Here is a 25,283-nt window from a genome sequence, read left to right as displayed (position 1 = left end):
GTTAGCATCTTCTTTGGAGGAAAGATTATTTAAAGTTTCAAATAACGAAGGTATCGAGAAGGAAGTTGATGTAATTGAAGAAGTAATAAAACCTGCAACTACAGGAACATCTTTGTTTCAGGAGATGCAAGAAACGATCTCAGAATTGTTGCAGGATACAGAAAAGGACAGAGAGACCGAGTTTGGAAATAACTTTAAAAAAGAATTCCAGAAGACAGCAACAATTGAAAATTTATACAAAGCTTTGGGAACTATACAACCGACATCCACTGAAAGTGAAAGAGTGCGAGTTGCGGGTAATTTTTGTACAAAATTAAGGTCAAAAATGAAATTTTATAAATTAAATTTAGTTTTGTTTTTGTAGAAAACTATACCTTTTCTTTTGTATATTTTATATTTTCAATACACATAATATCTGCTTTGTATAGTTTTAATATAATAATTATTTTGTCATCCTATAAACACTTTTTTGTACTTTACGCAATTTTTTTGGTGAAGCGGTTAACCGATTAACCGGTTTGCCATTATTAATTAACCGAAAAACCGGTTTTTGAAATATTCCGGTTTTTTGCGAACCCTAGGTTGGTTATTTCTCCGCGAAGGTCCTCATTCTGAGGTTGATCAGAGAGGGCAATCACACAACTGTGTCTGACCGTCTCATCGTCCTGTTCGCAGGCTCGACAGAGAGGGCAGTCCACAAGCTTCATATTATGAAGGTGCATATTTATTTTACTTTAGTTGATACCATATTCTACAACATATATTGTAACGCCTTGGCCTCGGCTTCCTCAAACAATATCATAATAATAAACCACATCATCATTTACATACTAAGTTTCGACGATAACCAAATGGTAACTTTACAAGATCAGCAAGATATGAAATATATGACCAGGAAGCAAATAGAGGGATATCATAAATGGGGCCTGAAAGTTACTATACAAAAAAACGGCGTATATGTGTGTGGGGGGACATCAGCAGGTCCTTGACCTAAACGATGGGAAGGGCATAAAATACACCCGCAAATACAAATATTTGGGAGCACACATTACCAGATACATAACACTTCTTTTTATGGCGCTACAGCCCAAATTGAGCCTTGGCCTCTTCTATAAACCTCTAGAGCTTTCGTTAATAACATGGTCAACTTCCTTCTAGGAGGAAACGGTACTACTACTAATGTCACTAGAAATGTACGACTGAAACCGAGACCGACGGTTTAACGGCTCCTCCGAAGGTATCACACTCGCTATGATGGAACTACAATCTCCACGGAACATTAAACTGTATCATAAACCAAGAAACCTATAAGGTAGCAGAGCAGTAGCTATGATGGACGGCAGTAGCCTTCGAAAATGTCCTATGCGACCGAATACAGGCTGGACTAAGAATAATCGAACGCTGGTGTCGAGACAATTCTCTGTCGGTAAACCCGAATAAAACAGAGATGGTCCTCTTCACAAGGAAAAGTAGGCTGGATATCCTTAGAGCGCCCTGGCTTTGCAAAGTTCCCTTGCGCTTTGCCAATGAAGTGAAGTATCTGGGGTAATAAAACGCTGACTTGGAGACCGCATATCGAAGGTAACATAAATAAGGCACACATTGCGTTCGCTCAGTGCAGAAGGGCCGTTGGGACCTCCTGGGATTTAACGCCCAAAATATCCCTGTGGATATACACTGCAGTGATACGTCCAATGATGACTTACGGCGCCGTAAACTGCTGGCCAAGAGTTAGAAATAAAACGATTGTTTTGCAACTACAAAAATTGCAACGTCTGGCTTGTCTTTACGTTACAGGCTCGATGATAACCACACCAAGAGCAACAATGGAGAATGTACTGTGCCTTCCTTCTCTCAATTATCACGTTGAAGAGATGGTGATAGCAACAATGATCCGACTGCGAGCGGCTAATGACAAATGGCTATATAAATGTGGAAAATCGACTAGCCAGCTATGGGAGGAGGCATGTAACAAACAGCCGCTCCTGAATGGCAGGGTAGATACGATTCCAACGCGTTTTACGCGCAGGCCTGACGAAACTGTCCTCCAAGTATGGGTGGATGGATCTCGTAGGGAAACTGGTTCTGGTGCTTCGGTTTATTCCGTCGAACCAACAATAAAAATTTTTAAACCGCTGGGAATTTGGCCCACCGCGCTCCAAGCGGAGCTGGTGGCCATTTCTCTAGCGGCTGAGGAAATAAAAAAATTATAATATATTCTGTTATTCTGTATAATATGTTCTCGTTGTTTGAGGACTGCTATAACAATCTTTGTGAGGCAGCCACTAGCAATAAGATTACGATCTGCTGGATAAAGGGTCATTCGGGAAATAAGCTTCATGACATGGCGGACAAACTGGAAAGGAAAGCTGCAGGCGAACCTCCGGGATCGCCGTTTCATGCCCCAACAATAAGGTCTTTAATAGAGCTTCAGGGAACACGAAAGAAGTTTCTCAACTACTGGGACAAGACACCAGGATGTCGCCAAGCTCTAAACGAACAGATTTATTTATGAGGCAGTCCAGGAAGAACCTACGTTTGGTCATAGGGCTAATCGCTGGACACTGGCATCTACAGAAGCACTTACTGAACATGGGAATAAGTGACACCGACATCTGCAGAGGATGCGGTGAGGAGGAGGAATCAGCGCAACACATTTTATGCGACTCCAAACTTTAAGGTTATCCATTTTTGGAGATATCCAGATTAGCATGAGTGGAATCAGGGCACCACAGCCAGGACAAATTCTAGCTTTTGCCTCCAAGGTAATATGGCTGGAAGGACCCTAATGCTGACCAAATGAGGGAAGTAAGTACAAGGGATCTGCTGAGGTCAAAGTGCTGTGAGCGGTTCAGCCTGCCTTCCCGCGAATCCAGAATCCAGAGCCTTGGCCTCTTCTATAAACCTCTACAGGTTTCGTTAATAACATGGTCAACTTTCTTCTAGGAGGAAACGGTACTACTACTACTAATGTCCGACTGAAACCAAGACCGACGGTTTAACGGCTCCTCCGAAGGTATCACACTCGCTATGATGGAACTACAATCTCCACGGAACATTAAACTGTACCATAAACCAAGAAACCTATAAGGTAACAGAGCAATAGCTATGATGGACGGCGTATTGTGGAATAACAGCATATCGAACAAGAATAAGTATCCAATCTACAACACAATAGTGAAAAACATATACTGAAGACAACAGAAATGGATTACTGAAGATGAGCGGCAGGAAAATCAAAAATGAATAAGATCACAACATAATAGACGTCAAAGAGTAAATCAGCTAAGATGGTCAAGACATATACAAAGAAAGTCAAACGGATGACTGCCAAAACATATACCAATGGACACCCAAAAGCAGAAGATAAACAGGAAGACCTATAATAAGAAAAAGAGATAAAAAATTTAGCTACCTTTGCACACACAAAGGAAAGTGGAGACTGGAAATTGGTAAAATACCAGGTTCGCTTAGTTATTTTATCTATTATTATTACATTGCTTATTGTTGTTGTGTTAATTCTTGTTTCTTTTGATTTTTTTTTTCATTGATAATACGCAGGGTCGAACATAAGTGCAATATGGTTAAAATAAAAAAAATGTTTTTTTTAATATCAAATATTACTGTTTCTACTCCTTAATACCACCCTCTTTTATCACCTTGAAAGAGTGTATTTTTTTTGTTACACCCTGTATATTCCTATTCAAACAGTTGTTTTGATTTCGAAAAAGTATAGCCTATTAAAATAGTACATAAAAACAGAATAATAACCTGAAACAATGTAAAATCCACTTCTGTCGGTTCTAAAATCGTCAATAAAATGCAAGAAAGATGCTGTTGCGATGCTAAAGGTGGTAAAACTCCGGATAGCCTAATTTCATTCCAACCGTGTCTCACTTTGCAAATATCAATACAATCGAAGTACTTCAAAACGTCGTTGAACGAAATCCAAAACGTGCCGTCGTTCTGTGGTCCTTCGGGCATTAATTCTTGACGTAAAGCAGGGTTCCACAATTCCGATTCGTCCGACCAATCACCGGTCCACACATAATGTCCTGTAAATATTAAATAGGTTTCAAATTTAAAGCAAAATATCGAAAAATAATGATTATTTTAAAATTTGTTTGTATGAAAAGAAGGAGATGGTTAATTATTGTGACGTACCCCAAGGATTTCTTAATTGCAACAAACGATGTTCGTCAACGTCTCGAACGTCTAGTAGTGAATAAGCGTGCCTTGGTCTAAGACCTTTACTCTGATACTCGGGCTCGTCCACCTTCATATTACCGCCACCGCACGAGGCCCCCATCAGAAAAAAAGCTTGACGAGACGATAACAATCTACATTCACACACAATACAACACAATTATATGGATTTTATAGTATCATTTGTATATAAAATTTAAGTAAATTTTAAGAAATTAAGAAATTTAAGATTTTTAAATTTTGATTTAAGAATTTATTAAAATTTGTGATTATTTGTAGCTTATTAGGATTAAGAAACGTAGGTTCTTCAGGAAAATTTATGGTTCTATTTTGTATGTAAAAATAACTTACTGCGCCCAAATGAGATCAACGTCAAGTTCTTCTTCAGCTGGAGCTGGAATCGAAGAAGCTTGTAATGGAATACTTTCACACGGGGCTCCTGTAAGCGTCGCAAGTCCTTCTATTGCCCTCCCCGAAACTAACGCCTCATAACAACCATGAATTTTTGCAACCCCTTTTTCTATCAACGGTACCCATAACTGTCTTCTTTTAGCCTTTTTAAACCAAAATTCATTTTTAAGATATATAGTACATTATTTTTATAATTTTATTAAAATAAAACAACAAAATATTAAACAGGCAACCAATTATATAAACATTTTAATGCGCACGTGTAGAATATCAGTAAATTCGTACTAGCACCATCCTTTTTTGCTAACACTAGCAGTACAACTAACACTAGACTTAGAACTAGAAATATTCGGCAATTGTAGCCTCCAGGTTCATCATGGTGACTATTAATAGGATAAAAAAGAATAAGTCCACGATGATTATTTATTATTTTTTTCTAATTTCGGTACAACAATGTTTCGCTTTTTCTAAAGCGTCTTCAGGTACGACTAGAATAATATGGAAGATAATTATTACTAGTTGACGGGCTTTTTTGTTGGTGATATAAAATTAAAATTATAAAAAGTTCTTACCGTCAAAAACTAAGAATGATGAACACGTGAAAAAATGATCATGTGGAAAAATTTCTCTTACAAAAAAAATATAATTTTGGATTAAAGAAAAAAGTGAAATTTTTGAAAACGGCGTGGGTTTACCATGTCAGGTTAAAAACTCCAACGTCGGGTGATAGGTTAATAAAGTTTTGAAATGCTGAAGGCAGGCGTAAAAGAAACTGTGAAAGCTGAAGGCGTGTTATAAAAAAGGGAATTTATCGTTAAAAATCTAAAAGAAAAGGGTATTAATATTATTGAAAGCGTATTATAACGTTAAGTGTTACCGAAAAACTTGAGTCGTGTGCACATATCGACTGGTTACAACGGACTGAGGGGGCTGAGGGGACTGAGGTCAGTTAAAAGGAGAAGTAATATGACAACTTAAGAAAATGAAAAATTGGTATCAGGATGTGACAAACCAAATGCAAGAGCGGTGAGTTTGAAATTATATGAAAGGTGTAAAATATCTATTATAATTGTTAAAATCAGTAATTTCATTCAAAATATGTTCAGGGTTTTTAATGTGGTATGATTTTATATAGTATTCCTCAAATAGGTCCATTTTTCTGGATTTATTAAGGTGTTTTAGAAGTTTAATTTTGGATATATCAATTTTATGTTTATGTTCTTTTAAATGTTTACAAAAAGTAGAATTTTCTTTATTTAAGTGTTCCTTGAATCTAGTATTGATATTCCTTCCAGTTTGTCCTATATAAAAGGAATCGCAATCGTTACAATTAAGTTTGTAAATCCCACTTTTAAGTTTATCATCGAATATGTATTTATTATTAGTTAATAATTGGCCCAATTTAGCATTAGCACGGTATACCGGTGTGACATTAAACTTATTGAAAATATCGGAAAATTGTTTTTGGATTAAAGGGTGGAAAGGTATAGAGACAAAAACGCCGGGGTTGGAAAAGTGGGGATATATGAGATTATTAATTCTAGCTTGATGAATGCGGAAAAATAAATTTTGAAGCTCCTGAAGGGAGTAACCATTATCGAAGCCCAGCTTGATGATAGTATTAATTTCCTTGTTAAAACTAGCACGTGAAAGTGGGTAATTTAAAATTCTATCAAAAAAGAAACGAAAAGATGCGTATTTATGTTGAAATGATGTAAATGAATTTTTTGGGATTAAGGTATTGGTAGTAGTAGGTTTTCTATATATGTCGAATAGGATTCTGTTCTCGGAGGTGCACTTTGTTATAGTAAGATCAAGGAAGCAGATAGATGAACATTTTTCTACTTCTAGAACTAAGACCTGGAACTAGAAACATTCGGGTTAAGCCGTCTTAAGAGATGTACAGCTAAACCAGAATGTTTCTACTTCTAGTTTTAGTTGTCCCACAAATATCTGAGCTTATGGTGTAATTGGATTAAGTTATATGGATTTAATACAAAAATGTAACTAAGAAAATTCGGATAATAAATTTTATAGATTAGTTATAAATAGTTAATTTTTTGAACTGTAAATCATCAATAAAACCATTATTGAACAGATCTTTAACTAGTTTGTTGATTTTAGTTTGTAAAATGTTAGTCATGTCTTTATTGTTAGATAACTTTTTATATGTATTGTGATCATTTAACATTTTTCAGTTTTATTAAGATAAACAACTTTTGGTAGACATTTAATGACTTATAACCATGAATTTTACATAGACAATGATGTCTCTCTGTTGCATAAACAAAATAAGGGTTTTAAGCTTAATTTATTGGAATCGTACGAGATTGACAAGTTCAGGTTCAGCAATAATAGTGTGGAATGTCTTAATGACCAAGTCTTTTACACAAAAATACCACTTTATAATTGTTTATCCAGTCCGTTTCCCCAAAATACCGAGGAGTAGTATAATTAGCCGCAGATACTACCCGCAGGTTTTGGGGTCCTTGCGGCTACTCCCAACTCCTTTCTAGTTAATCCTACCCATTTGACAATCCTTTCCTTAGTAGTTTTTTTCCTTAATAGTTTAATTTTTAATTGTTTTTCGTTTGTTGTCTTTTGCTTTTCATTTCTGATCAGACATGTGTGACATTCTTTCGGAACACCCCATGATGTTATTTTAAAAATACGCCGTTGTGGAAAAATTTTACTTTTTTAAGAACTTGTTTTATTTCTTTCTTGAACCATTTGGCCAAGAGTTCTTAACTTGTATTCGTCGTAGTTTTAAAGTGTTTTCTGTACAAATAGTATAAAAAGAAAATTTTTTGAAATGTTAACTTTAAGTTAATAAATAGACTGCGTAAGTAATAATAATTATAAATTTTATATTTTTCAACACTTATTTGTATAACTTTTTTAATTTTTGTTGTTGTTTAACAACATGTTTTTTGATGATTATTTTTTTGATGACTATTTTTAAAATTTTTGATTTTTTGATACTAATTTGAAATTGTACGGCTTCTTGTAGAGATGATCGAATAGATCGAAACATGTCAGCTTCTAATGAATAAATAGTTTTTAACCAGTAAAAATACAAAATTTATTACTTTCAAATTATTTAGTCACTGGTTACAATGGATCCAACAAATAATTTCTTTCAATAAACAACTTTATCCATGAATACCGTAATGGCACCCTTATCTGCCTTCGTCACTAGTAAGTTGGGGTGGTTCCTTAAAAACTTTAAAGTGCTACTGTGAGTTCACTGTATAAACGATTCCAACCACGATGGAGGTTCATCAGATGTTAAATAATTAGTGAGAGTGTTAGTTGCTTTTGTTCTCACCATATCTCTTTTATTATTAGGGATCGTGGTAATAATATTTTCTACTTCCATAACAACGTTTTTAGTGCAAAATTCTCTACTATTAAACGTAGTGACAAATTTAGGACCTAAAGCTAACAGGCATTGAACATCTTTAGGAACAATAAATTTGTTTTTATATAAATTGTTTTGACGTAAATTTTTGATTTTAAATTTAGAACTTTTCACGGACTTTTTCGCGCTTCACGTGACGTTCGTATTTTTGGAAGAAAAAAAACTTGTTCACTTTTATGTAGGAGTTTTCTGCCAAAGTTGACAATTGTATCGCACGTATTCAAGATGTATTGCGGTGTTTTGAGTTTCTTGGTCTCTTGCTTAATTTCCTTGCAATTGTAAATTTATTTTTGTTAATTTTACAATTTTGTTGCTCATTTTCCTTGTATTTAGTTTAAGCATTACTCTGAAGAAGCTTTAAAATAAAGCGAAATATTGGTAAACTACATAAATTGTATTTTTTTCTCGATTGATCCTATCCTGGAATAGTTTTATCTTATTATTCTCAATCGATAACAGAAAATGATACTAATGTGTTCAAAATGTTTATTATATACTTGCAAGAAACATTCTGTAGTAAACGTAATTTGTTTAGAATGTGAAAATGAATCCAATTCAAATTAAAATAATTTACAATTTCCCTACATAGTGAAAACCCCAGCAACCTTGAACTGTTGCAAAATGAAAAATATAACCTGTCTCATGTAATTCAAATTGGTATATTATAAAAATAAGATATAATAAAACAATAATGTGTTTTAAACTTCAGTTTCTCGCGTTTATTTTAAGTTTCCTCGGTGCCGGTTTCGACACTATATTAGGTCATCATCATCCGAATCTACAAAACAATTGAATTACAAAAGATCCTGTATGATTGAGAACAATTAAAACTATAAATAAAATAATATAAAATCTTATAAAATATAATTTTTTTACAAACTTACGGTCAAGAATTATATTTTATAAGATTTTATATTATTTTATTTATAGTTTTGATTGTTCTCAATCATACAGGATTTTTTGTAATTCAATTGTTTTGTAGATTCGGCTGATGATGACCTAATATAGTGTCGAAACCGGTACCGAGGAAACTTAAAATAAACGCGAGAAACTGAAGTTTAAAACACATTATTGTTTTATTATATCTTATTTTTATTAATTAATCTCGCAATATGGATTCTAATAATAATAATAATAATGGTATATTATACCGATTGGTAACTTTAATTTTAGGAGATACACCCAACACGGACGTACGTATAAGTATACGTGTGTGTGTATATTCGGTGTCGTTAAGTGGGGGATAAACAAGCGTAGGGGTAATGCACAAATTGAATCGTTCATAGATTGTTGAGAGGCGAAGTTGGTCGCATCGCTTTGCAGTTAACCCTAGCAAAAAAAAACTAAGATGTTGTTTACTGTAGCGGAAAAGGTACAGATTATAAAATGGTTTTATGGTGGCAATTCTGTAGCCCAAATAATTAATTTGTTTCCTGTGGCCTATGAAAACAGATCAATTCCTAGTCGCGGAACAATTTCAAATATCATTAAAAACTTTGAGCGACATGGATGTGTGTCTCCACAGAAACACAAATTACGAAGGGGTAAAAGAGATGAGTTACGTGATACGATGATATGTGCTGATGTTGAACGCAATAAAAATCAGTCAAGCAGACAAGTTGCGGAGACGTACACAATATCCCCAAAAATGACCATATTATCGGTCCTTTTTTCATAGAGGGAAATTTAAATGGTCATAAGTATTTAAACATTTTGCAAAATGACGTAATCCCATCGCTTCAACAATTAGACAATGTTCAATTTGGAAGTATCTGGTTCCAACAAGATGGTTGCCCGGCTCACAACAGCCGGCAAGTTAAAGAGTATCTTAACGCACAATTTCCAAATCGTGTAATATCTATTTGCGGAACGTTAACTTGGCCGCCTAGATCACCAGATTTAGCCCCCAATGATTTTTTTCTATGGGGATATTTAAAATCGAAAATTTATGGTTTTGATGAAGAAAGGACAACCAATCTGGATGACTTACAAACAAAAATTCGCAATTGTATACAGGATATTAGTCCCGATATACTAGCGAATGTAAGGCGAACTTTTTACGATAGATTGGGCTATTGTTTAGCACAGAATGGTGGTTTATTTGAACACCTAATATAAAAAATATTTTATTTTTATAGTTTTTTGTTTTATTTGTTGTTTTACAAAGTTTATTTCAGTTACTTACGAATTGTTTTTATTTTTAGAATTAAGAATTTGCTTTATCTTATTTGAATTTCATTTATTATATTAGTTATTATTTTTATAATATTTCTTATCATTGAACGATGTCAAACGACTGACTGCTCTCCGATCCACTACTCTTGCGATTCCCCTCCCACAAACATACTCCGCGCGCATATGCACACACACAAGTATACTTATACGTACGTCCGTGTTGGGTGTATCCCCTAAAATTAAAGTTACCAATCGGTATAAGTTTGCTTTTTAATAGTTGTATACGTAGTTTGTAAATGTTGTTAGATTTAAAAAATTAATTGATTTCATTTTATGTTTTTAACAATTGTTTAATATACAGTGTGTTTCATAATATATGCGTAGGACGGGATATGATAGCTTGTCCAAAAATGTGAAAAAAAGTTTCTATCAACTTACCCACTAAAATGCGCCATTTTCGAGATACAGGGTGTTGAAATTTAATTAAAAAAATCGTTTTTTGCGAATATCTCCGGAACCGTTTATCGTACAGAAAACAGCTTTTGTAAGCATTCCTACTTTTCCACTCATAATAGTTGATCGTTTTCGAGAAAAATCAACTTCTATGTTGAATTTTTTGAAATAAAAATTTTATATTACTAAAACGTTAGAACAAGTAACAAAAGCAAACGTTAACTTCATAATTGCATAATAAAAAAAATCATAAACAAAATCATACACAGTTAAATTAAATGTTGGAAATGTCCACCGTTAGTTTCAATGCACGCAGCAATTCATCGACGCATTGACTATCTAACACGCAGGAAAATTCTCGGAGTGTTCCGAATTATGTTGCAAGATACAAGAATGCGCTCTCTTTATTGGTCAACATTTTCAACTAGAGAAATGCGTGTCAGCTCGAAGGTTAATTTTGTATAATATTTTATAAATATTAACATAAATAATTTAACTTACTTGTGAATAAAATAAATGCCCTCGTTTATCACATGGAAAAAAATCATCAACCAACACCGTTGTCCAATTGCCATCTTTACATAACCTCACTTGATAAACTCCCTGATGACAAACCTCGCGTGTTATCAAAACAGCCTGAACCAATTCCTCCCGTTCCGCCAAAACAGCCAACGCACTCAACAGCCAACAATTCCCCAAAACCCCTTGAGAGATATCAGAAGGTCTTGGCTTCCGAAAAACCGCCCAAGGCATCCCTTTATCTTTTATCGAATCCTGATCATCAAATGTGATATCTTTCAATCGGCGCCATTTTATCACGGGGACACTGGTGTCTTTGCTATTTTCGGCGGGGCAATAATACAGGCTGGTGGCAGCCGGCGGAAATGTGTCGTCGATAAAACTTTGTTTTTTCGATTTGCAGTACCTAACGATGTAATTCCAATGTTTATTCGCTAATTCGTCTTGGGTTAAACGGGGTGGTTGCTCGGGCGGAGGGGGAGATGCTTCGGAGTTTGATGATGAGGCGATGTCCACGCGCATATTCATACACATATCACAAATTGAACGCGATCGAGAGTTTTCAAAGGTACACACTCCACATTGCCACGGAAGTATTTGCTGACGACTTGTTGGCGAGAGAATGGTTGTTGATGATGCTAAAAATGATAAAAGCAATTATAAATAAATTAAAATTTTTGGGTTGATTTTAATAATTTCTTTTCGTTCAAATTTTTTTTAGTATAAAAAAATAGAGCAAAATAACATTTTAAAAGCAAATTTTTCTTTTTAAGTAATATAATTTAAGCAATTATTAGAAGTTTAATACATTTGGCATTTGCTCGAATCTCATTTGCACCCTTTAAATGTCAATATTAATTAGATTTACAGTAATCTTTTGTAGGGAATCTAAATTAAACAAAGTTCACATATTTTATATGTGATTAGATAAAATTTTAAGTGCAGGGTGTGGCAAATCAGTGAACCGATATTAATAAAAACAATAACTGGAGGAAAAAACGTAATTTATTGTTGAACAAACGTTTAGTTTATATGTTATATCTTATGTTCAAAACGTATACCAGATAATTGGTATCGTTTGAGCATGGATCCGCAGATTTTGCGAAAGAACTGCGGGTGACTACTTAGAGCTCAGTATTCCTCTTCAATTCTGTTTCAAGTGTTCAATGGTGGCAAACACTTTATCCTTCAGGACGAATTATTAGTCAGAAGCACGACAGAACGCCGTCTTGTTCGAAATATCGAATACCTGCTAACAGCGGATTATTTGCAAGTTCTCCATTTAAATCTATTTGCCGTTCCAACAAAGATGAACTCCAATCCACACTGTTATCCCGGGAACATTTAACTTTACATTTATGGTTACATGGGGGTTCTTAGATACCCATTACACACAATTGTAACAGTTAATTCGACCGTTCAGTTCGAACTACTCCTTCATAACTCCAGAGAAGGAAATTTACGTCGTCTTCAGCGCACCCAATGTTCCACTCGTAAAACTGAAGTCTACGATTAAGGTCATCATCCGTAAAAGCGTGCAACAATCGTGCACGATAATAAATTTTTTAACATGCGACGTAAACTACGGCCCGATATTTATAATTGAAGACATATACGACGTGTAGATTTGGTTGGTGTCTCGACGAACGCTTGCATGTTATCTTCTGTGACTACGGTGGAGGGCGTATCTATGTGGGTGTATGAAGGGTGTAATCGAAAGGAATCGATTTTTTAATCGTTCTGCTTAGCTGGATTCTCAAACGTCATAGCTTAATGGCGTCATACTGCCTGTTACTTTTGTTGTCAACGTTTAGTTTGTCTACAAATACATACTTTAGAAACCTGCATGAATGATTCTAAAGTAACCGTAATTTGTATTATTTTTTTAATTCGTTTACTTCATGTATCCATAAAAATTACTAGTCATTATACAGGGGGTTAGTTAAAAGTATGGAGACGACGATTTATTGTCGAAAATATTCATTTTAGGAAATTATGTTCAATACAAAAGTTTGTTGTGTAATTGTTATCTACATTTGAGAATACTTCAATTTTGTTTTTGGTCAATTTGTTTTTTTGATCAACTTGTTTATTTTACTCTACCATTCGATAGAGCATGTTTTCTCCATACGACAGTATTTTATTTAAATTTATTTTAATAACACTTTTACATGAGAATGCCGGTTCAAGTATTTATGAATAGTAGGTACATTTAATATGGATAAAAGCGAAGCGATAAACAAAGTCAAGCGATATAACTGTATTGTGGTTACTGTTTACATCAAATACATGTCAATGGCGCGTTTAAGTGAACGTGAAAGAATTGAAATATTGATGATGCTGGGTTATGGAGATAGACGCCGAAGTTTACAATACGTTTGTAATTTATATAATATTACGCACAGAAATATAGATAAATTTTTAAATCTGTTGTTGCCAAAACCAAAACTTTTACATGCTTTGAACAAACGGGTAGTGTTAAAGAGTCGCCAAGAAGTGGTAGACATAGAACAACGAAAACCGATGATAAAAACTGGATGCTTTATCTGAAGATCCCCATTTATCAACCAACCTCAACATTTCAGAATCATCGGTTGTTTCAATGTTAAAAACTGAAAAGTTATAAGGTACACCTTGTATTCGAGTTAACGGAAGATGATTTTGATAGGAGACTACAATTTTGTGAAGAAATATCAAATATTTGCAATAATAATGAAAATTCTATTAATAATATTCTTTTCTCTGACGAAGGTACTTTTTGCCTTACCGTCAAAGTAAACAGACATAACTGCAGATACTGGTCAATGTTTGACCAGTATTGGTAATGTTTGGATTGGCATTTTAGGGGTCATATTATCGGTTCCTTTTAAATCAATGGCAATTTAAATTCGAATCTGTATTTGCAGTTATTGCAAAATCAAATTATACCCGCTTGTGCTATGCTCCATCCACATGAAACGACCGAACAACTTCCCAATAACAGTAACTGGTTCCAGCATGGCGCCTCACCACATTATGATTTAAATGTTCGTCAACACCTGGATAACGTTTTTCCAAACGGATGAATTGGGTGAAGAGGAAACATTGAATGGTCGTCGGTTCGCCTGATTTAAGCACTTTAGATTTTTTTTCTTTGGGTATACGTAAAAACAAAGTTTACAAAGATAAACTCGATAACATCGAAGATTGTAAAATCAAATTATGAATGGAAGACAACTTGAAGACATAATTTACTTATTCTAGTAAATCCATAATCACTGAGGTGTATGATTTAAAATGAGGTAAAAATTAAAAGAGCTCTTTCTCAGCTTTCTAATAAATATACTTAGTACCGGTTTCGATAATTACTTATCATCATCAGCTAAATCTACAAGCGAAATTATAATAAAGGCATATAGAAATAAAGAAATAAAATAAGTGAACTTATGTCATTATAAGGTAAAGAACGAAATGTGGTGTGTTCATTAGTATCCTTAGTAAATCTCGAGATACTCGAGATAGATAAACACAAACATAAAAATCTAAAATTAATGAATGATCAGCTTTGCTCCATTTACAAACCTCTATACTCACACTTAAAATTCTAGTTTTTAATATATCCGTGAAACTTGTTTTATTCCTTTGTGATTATTCCATTTTAACCTGTAGTGTTGTTGAGTGTCGTCCACTTTACATCTTTATTTCTCGTTATTTTAGTTTTTAAAACATTTTATATTGTGATTTTTATTTTTTTATTTGACTGTAAGTTCACTTATTTTATTTATTTCTATATGCCTTTATTATAATTTCGCTTGTAGATTTAGCTGATGATGATAAGTAATTATCGAAACCGGTACTAAGTATATTTATTAGAAAACTGAGAAAGAGCTCTTTTAATTTTTACCTCATTTTAAACAATTTACTTAGTTATTAGATGTTTTTAATGATAAGATTGTGGCCGATAATTGTATTGCAAATAATTTTATCTATCTGAAATGTACCTACTATTCGTAAATACTTGAACAAACTATTTTTGTACAAATGTTATTAAAATAAATTGAGAAAAAAAAAATTTGTAGAAGAGAAAAAAACAACGCTCTATCGAATGGTAGAGCAAATTACTCGGACAAGTATAACACACAAAAAATTGAACAAAAACAAAATTGAAGCATTCTCAAATTAAAACACTTATACAACAAATTTTTGTATTGAACATAATTTCTTAAAATGAATATTAACAACTTTAAAGCGTCATCTCCATACTTTTAACTAATCCTGTATACAGTATGTCCCCGAATCGAGTTACAAAGAGGGAAAAAAAATTTATTACTGATTTTTCAAACTTATCTCAGCATAAATAATGCGTCGGATATGTTCAAATCACTAAATCGCACGAACTTTATATTCTAACTATAGAAGTTAACTAATTATTCCCACTTTTATGTAAAAATAACACTTTTCCTAAATTAAAAATTTTTCAAGTTCAATTTACGATATGTAACCATAGAAACCAATAAAATAAAATAAAAGTTACAACTTATGTTAGCGATAAATATACGGACAAATCAAATTAAAATATGGCTAATTGAATAAAAGTAAGTAATAAATATTATTTATTTGTAAGTGAACAAATCCTCATTCAAATCCATAATTGTAAGATCAGGACTACGTGCTGGCCATCAAATAGGACCATTTCGTTTAATCCATTTTTGACGAAATTGTAAATTTAACCATTTGGCACAATGTGTGAATGGTAAGCTGGGCAACTGTCTTGCTGAAAGTACATTGACTTTTATGGTTTCTATGGTTACATATCATAAATTGAACTTCAATTTCAATTTTCAATTTAGAAAAAAGTCCAATTTTTACATTAGTTAACTTTTATAGTTAGAGTATAAAATTCATGCGATTTACTAGTTTGAACATATCCGACGCATTATGTGTACTGAGATAAGTTTGAAAAATCAGTAACAAAAATTTTTTTTCCTCTTTGTAACTCGATCCGGGGACATACTGTATATTTCTAACAAGGAAATGTCGGAACTGTCCCTCACCGATTTCGTTGCAATTTGGTACAGCGATAATATGCACTAAAATAAGGTTTCCGTATTTTTTATACGTGCTAATAAAGCCCCTGGGGCGAGTTATAAGGGTTGAAAGTTAGGGTTTAGCGGTATATTTTCGCTTATAGCTTGAAGACGAAGACAGCTATCGAAATGTGGTAAATGTAAACTGATATTCATTTTTAAGGAGCTTTTCATTGATATATCACACATACATCTGAGGGCTTCAGGGGGTAAACTACCTCTGCTTTTTTGGAATAATTTAAAAACTACCCTGTCGATTTTGTAGGGCATTAAGTACCCTAATAGTACGTTTAAAAATATTAATTACATGTTTTTTCCCATTTGCCTCTGGCCATCCTTTGCGAAGTTACGGGGTAAAATGGGTAACCCTTTTCCGTAAGAATAATTTGATAAAACTTACACGAGCGTTTGGGTCATTGCGAGACCAAAGAAAGTCGATAATTTGAACATTTGTTATAAAAAACGTAATAAACGTGCAAAAAAGCATGAAAACATTTTATTTTCCCATTTGGTAGTCAACCCTTCATAATTCTTGAAAGAATTAAGATATCGGGTTTTGGTTCATGGGGTTGTGTTTCTTTTTCCATTACCTTTAAAATAAGGTAAAACTCGACAGGGGTTGCTATTTAAAAATGTAGGGGTGGTCATCCCCTAAAATAACTCCACATTGCATGGAAGTTCTAAACTATCTAAGAATGTAGTTTTTATGACTCTTTATTGATCCCCAAATTTTCAAATTTTTTTGGTCTTTTAAATATAAATTCGCTGTAATTACATCATGTAATCTTTCTCATTTCAATTTTACTAAAAATTTTGAATTAGCGCCAGCTATATTCTTTACCACGCCTATGGTAAAGACAGCTGGCACGTGGCGCATCGAAAATAGACTCGGACTGCGAGAACTTTTTATGCAATTTATACACAATTTGTCTGAGAACAGGTCAATCTGGTCGGCTGTCGTGTACTTTATATGATCTTGCGTAGCCATGACGATGTGACCCGGACTAAGGTCAAGGTATATATATAAAAGGTTGTCTAGGTTCGTACGCAACCATACTGCGCATTACGTCACATGTGGAAAATAATACCGCCAAGCAATTCAAATTAAACAAATGCATGGAGCACCACATGGCCATGAAGTTGCGTGCGCAATCCGTGATCGCTTACGTCACGAAACACTCCTGCTCTTGCCCACAAATTAAATCAAAGTATTGTAGCATAGGAACTTAGACAACCTTTAATATATAAACCTTGGACCTAGGGTACTCGTATATTAACCTGTAAAGTCCCTAGATTATCAAAGTACAGCGATTTACCGCCATTTAGGCTCAAAAGTCAAGCGGGAAATCTAAAACTATGTCGTTCTGTTAATAAAATTACGCCAAATTTCCTTTCTTTTTTTTTTCTCGTGGTAATCTGAATAGTCGAAAGCCCTTCTTACTGGTATTTTTGCAACTCCAAAGGCAATAAGACGGCATTATTACACGTACCCTTTTTGTAAATAAGTGGTGACATACACTGACAAGCTGTCAAACCACCATTTTGGCTCGAATACACAGGCTTCATGAACCGCGGTTATTTACTATATGGTAAACAGGCCAGAACTCGCGCCTACGTATTTTTATAAATTTATTAATATCGGTTAACTGACTTTTGCTACATCCTGTATATCAATAATCTAATCACAGGAAAAAATAACAAAGGAAAATATTACTCTATAATAAAATATGATAGAACATATACAATCTATTTGTATTTATTAATTCGATTGTTATCACTCAAATCCATACTGAATGAAGCTGAGCCAAGGAATGCAAGGAAATTGTTTCGCGAGCATTCAAGCAAAGAAAATTGATGTTGTATGTGTTTGATGAACCTCTCTCTTTGCTCTCCCTTGCCTAGGTCTCGCCTTGTCTATTTAGATGTTATATTTCACATATAATTTAGATATAAGCCTGGTAGAGTTTTTTTGATTTCTCCCAGGTTTTTGAATTATAAAACAATTTTAGACTAGGGAGTATATGAAATTATACACCATTTGAATTTAGCCTTTAAAGACTTACTCATTTTCATAAGATTTTTAAATATTTCTAAATTTTTAATATAACATCATATAATTTAAGATGATTCGATCGAATCACCAGAACAATCTTAATTTTTAAAATTTCGTTTTATATTTTTTTCTTTCATTCAAATCATAAAAAACAAGAAAATAGCTTTATAAAAATGATCTTACATTCAATTTCGAAATTCATTTTCGCCCTATTTTTTTGAAGATAATTTATTTTGGCGTAAGTCGGTTTAGAAGCGGTAGAGGTCGCATCGTTGGTGGAAGATTTGCGAGGCCCCCCAATTAGTAGGTGTCGTGGGGAGGGGCTTCGCGATATCACAGTTAGCTTCGTCGTCGTCGTCGACGTCTTGTCGGTGCTGCAAGCGGTGCACGCGGTGGCAAAAAGCGGATTCTTCAGCGTGCACTTCGAACACGACCAAAACTCACCCTTACGCAATGTCATCTCACCCCCACCAGCGGCCATCGTCAACGACTTTAATTTCGAACCGTAACACGCCTCGCACGATAGCGATTGCCCGCTGTTCACTAACGTGCACTTTTTACATGTCCACATTTGTTCTTCCGTTACACAATCTCCTAGTTAACAGAAAAAAAGATAATTATAATCTTGTAAATATGGTTAAAAAGATGGGTAATACATATTAAAACAATTCCTGGAATTGGTATTATTATCCCTTAACCACCAAGGTGCCATATGAGAGACGACATATAAACGAAAAATATTTATTTTTCAAACGTTGTTGTTACGTCCATAACGTTATCTAGATTACCTAAAAACATTGGTTAAAACAACTACATGTACGACAAGTACTGGAACCATTACGTTGGCAATATCGCTGCCTCATTTTCTAAACAATATATTCTTATAAAAAACTTAAACCACTGCCTCACCAGCGCATCTGTATCTGTTCCTCAACACTGCATTTGAGTTAAAAATCAAGAACTACACAGATTAAATGATTTATGAACGATGCATTGGTAGTATTAAAAAAAACTAGGAGGAATGCCCCCGCAACAAGTTCTGTTTTATTTTAAGTACTAGAACCACTGTCTCAGCAGCACGGTTACCTCGGCTTCAAAACGATGCGTTTTTATTAAAAATTTAGAACCACAACCACGGCGGCACGACTGTCTCTGTTGCTAAACACTGGAATTATGTTTAACAACTAAGACAACTGCCTCGGCTTCTAAATAATGCTTTCCTATTAAAAATTGTACTTTATTTCAAGTAATGAAGTCACTGCCTCGGTTCCTAAACAATACATTTTCATTAAAAAACTATAACCACAACCTTGGCAACGCGACTGCCTCTGTTCCTAAACAGTGTAGTTGTGTTGAACAATTAGAACTAGTGCCTCAGCTTCTAAATAATACTTTCCTATTAAAATTCTACTTTATTTTAGTACTGGAGCCACTGCCTTGGCAGCGCAGCTGCCTGGGATTCTGAACAATACAGTTTTATTAAAAATTCACAACCTCGGTAGCGTGACTAAACACAGCATTTGCGTTAAACAACCAGAACAATATATCGGTAGTAGTCTGCCAGACGAGACCACCAGACAGATATTAGAGATGTGTAACACTGCGCTGCACGCCGCAATTGAGTTAAGTCAGTACAGTGTGTTATGTACGCTGATACCCAATTTTAAAATGAGTCAACTCAATTGCGCCACCGTTGCCGCAATAAAGCACGCCGTTGTGGCTTGAAGATTTACAAATATGTAAGTGAAAATTGCAGCCCTTAATGACGTATAAAACCTTTATTTGCTAGAACTTGGAACGAGACAGCAGGCGATACCGGCGCAGTTGACCTGCGAGAGATAGATGTGATGCATCCAGCAACTGTATTATGGCGCAATTGAGTTGATACATTGCGCTAACTCACTTAGGTGCGCTAGTATCAGTGTGTCAGCGCAGCAAATTTTGCTGCGTTACACATGGTTAACAGATACACAGGGTTTATGTTCCGTATTTAAGGGTTATAACGAAATCTTACCTGGCATTAATTGAAAATCGTCCTCTAATCCTTGATCTAAAGTTGCAATTGGTGGGATTTGAATGGAGTCGTTCCATTTTAAAATGCTATCTGGTTTTCTATCTTCGGTAACGGTTATTGTGCATGATTCGCTACGTAAACAATCACAAATTTCACAGGTGCCGGCGTCTAACAAATTGTAAGCGAATGAACATTGAACACAGGTCCACCGGCGTTCTTTAAACCCACGTGATGAGATCGTTCCATTTTTTAAACTACCACAAAAAAATATAAAAAGTTTAAACTTAAAACAGTTATGTACACTTTTTAAAAATAAATAATATAAATGTTATATTGAAATTTTATACCTAACTACATCAAAGTTTTATAATCACAGAAGTATATGTAGAATGTTCAAAGATCTATTATATATAACTTTATTAATAAGTATGCTATAGTTTCGTCGTATTCATGGTATTACGTATGCCAAATATGAACCTCTTTCGTCATTGTAACCTACAATTATTAAAGGAATACAGGGCTTTGTATTATTAAATTTTTAAACTTGAGTTAGAAGTGTCAAAGGTCAGGACAAATAACATAACTTGTAGATTATTATAGTGCTTTATGTGCTTCCTACGTTATGACAATTTTACAGAACCCATGTTACTTTCAGGACGACAACGTTAGCCATCATGTTATGGTCCTCGTAAATACTTCATAACCGAAAATACGTGTATGTAAGTTGCAGAATATTTGAAATCTATTTTATTTATTATATCTTGTAAATATTAATTTTAGACAATTTTGGCCATCATATATCACACTCATCAAAGACAATCCTTCATGATCTTGGCATATAATCGTAGCCGAGGTCGCTTGCGGCCGAGGCAGAATATTTGAAATCTATTTTGTTTATTATATCTTGTAAATATTAATTTTAGACAATTTTAGCCATCATATATCACACTCATCAAAGACAATCCTTCATGATCTTGGCATATAATCGTAGGATATTGGCGTATAATCGCAGAATATTTGAAATCTATTTTATTTATTATATCTTGTAAATATTAATTTTAGACAATTTTGGCCATCATATATCACACTCATCAAAGACAATCTTTCATGATCTTGGCACATACTCATAGCCGAGGTCGCTTGCGGCCGAGGCAGAATATTTAAAATCGATTTTATTTATTATATCTTGTAAATATTAATTTTAGACAATTTTGGCCATCATATATCACACTCATTAAAGACAATCCTTCATGATCTTGGTATATAATCATAGCCGAGATCGCTTGCGGCCGCGGGAGAATATTTAAAATCGATTTTATTTATTATATTTTGTAAATATTAATTTTAGACAATTTTGGCCATCATATATCATACTCATCAAAGACAATCCTTCATGATCTTGGCATATAATAGTAGCCGAGGTCGCTTGCGGCCGAGGCAGAATATTTAAAATCGATTTTATTTATTATATCTTGTAAATATTAATTTTAGACAATTTTGGCAATCATATATCACACTCATCAAAGACAATCTTTCATGATTTTGGCATATAATCATAGCCGAGGTCGCTTGCGGCCGAGGCAGAATATTTGAAATCTATTTTATTTATTATATCTTGTAAATATTAATTTTAGACAATTTTGGCCATCATATATCACACTCATCAAAGATAATCCTTCATGATCTTGGTATATAATTATAGCCGAGGTCGCTTGCGGCCGAGGCAGAATATTTGAAATCTATTTTGTTGCATTTTTGCAAAATAATGTTTATAAACGTTTTATTGAATTTATTCCAATAATATTGCAACACACTTATAATACACTATAATAAATAACCTACAAAAATGACGAGTGGTTTGAGGAGAAAACGTTGATGTATGATAAAATAGAGCGATCAAAAGGTTGTTTTTTTACAGTAGATAAATACATAAATGGATTAAATTTATCTAAATTTTAAAAATATAAAATAAATGAAGTTAACGATTGACTCACATGAGTCATATTCAGTAGATATATTTGAATTACTTAACAAATACGAATGAAATTTCGTGTTTCAAACCAAATTGAAACTGCTAAACCGATTTTATGAGTCCATCTTTTTCTTTGGTCTAATACTCTTTTTCTTGGGTCGTCTAATACTTCTTCTGTCGTCAGGAGATTTGTCTCTTATTACTCCCAGAAGTCTGTTGGTTGCTATATTGTTGATCTGTTGGTTCCATTCTTGTTTTCTGTTTAGTACCCTCTAGTCTAGTTCCTTAATATTTTCTACTTTGCAATCCCTTCTTATATCTGGACTTCGCTCTGTCCTATAAGGTTTTCCCAGCAATCCTCCTAAGACATCTTACCATAGTCTATTATATCGTACCCAGATACTGAAATTTTGTTTGACTATCGATTTCTATCTTGCATCTGCTTGGTTCTTTAGACGTGGTCATTCATTGTGTTTTTTATGCGGATATTTCCATGTTATATTTTTTCCCCTGTTGTGTTAAAAATTTGTGCAAGTCTTCATCTTCATTTTCTGAAAAATGGTACGTCGCCTAAAAGTATTAGTAGCTCTTTCTGGTGTAGCGCCTGAATAAAGGATTCTCTCTTCCTAGGTTTACAATCTTCAGGTAAATAGAGGCAATGTTCAACATACGGTGGTCTATTGTCATTTTTAAGCATACTATTCTTTCGAGACGTAGCAGCTTTCGACATTACGACGTGATTTTTATATTTGTTACTTATAAGGATTAGGAATGTATGGGCACAATACCTTCAGAAGCTCTTTCATGAAACCGATGAGGTTGAAGCAAATGCCGATAAGGGGAAGGACTTCCAAGACCTGGAGGCGAATGGAGGTAGTGCTGGAGAGGATATAACGGACATCATAAGCACTTTAGAATTAAAAAAAATTCATCAAATCTCAACGAGAATAGCTGATGTGTAGAATAATGTGTTAAAATTGCAGCTCGATAGGTTGAATAAATTTTAAGTTCTGCTTCCCACAAGTTGAAGAAAAAAAAACGGTTTCGAGATAAATGAAATTTTCATACTTTACTCTTAGCAGATGTTGGTTTCGAAATGTGAAAGACAAAAAATCGATTTTTGAAACTTAATGTTTCTTGAAGTCAACAATAGTAAAGTTAACTCGACGGCGGCACTCTCTTCCATATATTATAACTTTGTAAATACTTAATTGGAATTTCGGTCTGAAATTTTTAACTAACGAAATACGAAAGGAAAATGTAATCGATATTTCTAAAACGTCGTCGTCAAAAGAGTTACGACCAAAGAAATAGTATAACTAGAAGCAGCATTGCCTATCCCCGCCCGTATACGAGATTGAAGCCAACGTTCGAGTGTTTGTTTTGGTTTTGGTCCCACTGACAGTGGCGTCTATAGTTTCGGCAAAATCAGACTTACACAGTGGCGTACATGAAGAAATGTATATTATCATTATTTTTTTTTTTATTGAGCGGGTTTTTCAAAATTTGATTTATACGCTATATTGATTGAAATGTTTATTAAGGAATGTAAACTCTTTTGTAATTAATCATTGTAACCGCATAAATTGTGAACGGTTTATTTCTTACAAGTAAACTAAAGATGATATAATTAGAATTTTACAGTACTTTCATGGTAAATAATGCAGTAAAAATATTGTATTTGCAAATAACATTGATATTTTGTTTCAAAATTTTTATTACATAACAAAAAACTTAAAACTTAACTTATAAATATAAATTTTAAAATAACTCTCATTGATTTGAAAATACTATTTGTTTGTTTAACATATATTATGTCAAAGCCTAGATTCTTGATTTATTAACTTGGTTTCATTAAATAACTTTACGTTAATAAATTTTGTTATTATTAACTTTATACATTGTATTTCATGTCCATCAATAACATCATCATACGCATGATCTCCAAAAAAATCATAAATATTTTGAGGTAAACTTAATAAAATGGAATTAGTTAACTTTGAAAATATGATCTTGTTATTGAATAATACATTTTGTCGTTAATAGTCTCTAATAATTTTTTCACTAATTAAGTAAAGTTTGACTACAAACTCAGCTTTAGTCAAAACTCCATATGTCTTTTATACCTATAGCATTGAAATATCACTAGTTCCTTCTACCATATTTAAACAAAATTGGCAAGTAATATCAGTTTTTAGAAAATAGTAGTTAGGTAGTTAAATGCATGTTCTCTAAGTTCGCAACGTCTATAATGTCCAGTGTTTCAATTTCGAAATATACCGTATTTTTCGGACTATAAGACGCACCTCAAATTTAGAGACGATTTATTGAAAAAAATATTTTAATGGTACCTTCGGACCATAAAACGCACCCAAAATTGAGTGTATTTTTCTATGTGAAAAGGTGCGTTTTATAGTCTGAAAAATACGGTACTACTAAAATGTTAACTCCGCCAAAGCCAAAACACAAATACGCACACAAACCTTGTTTACTTAGGAGAGAATTATTCATTTATTAGGGTTCGACAAACATGGATAAACATTAATCAGTTAAATTTATTTTCAAAGAAACCATAAAAAAATTGGCCTGTTCGGAAATACTCGGTGATCGTCGGCCGGACGGTGCGATCTGAGCGCGTTCCGTTCTGGACTGAGTGAAAACGTAAACAAAACACATCGAACGCTGGCTTCAACTCTTGGTGTTTATATGTGCTTCTAGTAATACAATTTCTTTGGTTACGACTATATGTTTATAAATAGTAACAAAAATTTTTTTTTGCCAAGTACTACGTCCTAGTAAAGTTTCCCGATTAAAATCTAAACCACCCTGTGTATATACAACATGAAAAATACTCAGACTTTTACGTAGAATCCATTAATGCAACAAAAAATGGGGAATCTTATTTAAAAATGTCAACTTAGGGATCGTATCTCAATTTTGGGATGCTTGTACATTTCAAATTTATCTCAAAAAATGCAAATATATGGTAACAG

The 25,283-nt window shown here is 33.7% G+C and overlaps 1 protein-coding gene across 5 annotated transcripts in view; it reads right to left on the bottom strand.

Annotated features, from left to right (window-relative positions):
- The window catches only part of LOC111413737 (small optic lobes), a 90,252-nt gene that overhangs the window by 6,147 nt on the left and 58,822 nt on the right, over positions 1-25,283 (bottom strand). For 4 of the 5 annotated variants that reach the window (XM_071200249.1, XM_071200250.1, XM_071200251.1 and 1 more), the window contains 6 exons: positions 20,319-20,572; positions 18,488-18,898; positions 11,168-11,823; positions 4,558-4,760; positions 4,165-4,340; positions 3,772-4,055 (listed from right to left, as the gene is read on the bottom strand). In XM_071200249.1, coding sequence (XP_071056350.1) covers positions 3,772-4,055; positions 4,165-4,340; positions 4,558-4,760; positions 11,168-11,823; positions 18,488-18,898; positions 20,319-20,572 — 1,984 coding nt within the window. The remainder of the gene's footprint in view (positions 1-3,771; positions 4,056-4,164; positions 4,341-4,557; positions 4,761-11,167; positions 11,824-18,487; positions 18,899-20,318; positions 20,573-25,283) is intronic. The other variant, XM_071200252.1, reaches the window with a different exon arrangement.

This window comes from Onthophagus taurus, chromosome 11 (genome assembly GCF_036711975.1).
Source record: "Onthophagus taurus isolate NC chromosome 11, IU_Otau_3.0, whole genome shotgun sequence".
NCBI lineage: Eukaryota > Metazoa > Arthropoda > Insecta > Coleoptera > Scarabaeidae > Onthophagus > Onthophagus taurus.
The sequence above is the reverse complement of the archived record's forward strand: the minus strand, read 5'-3'. Positions and strand labels throughout refer to the sequence as shown.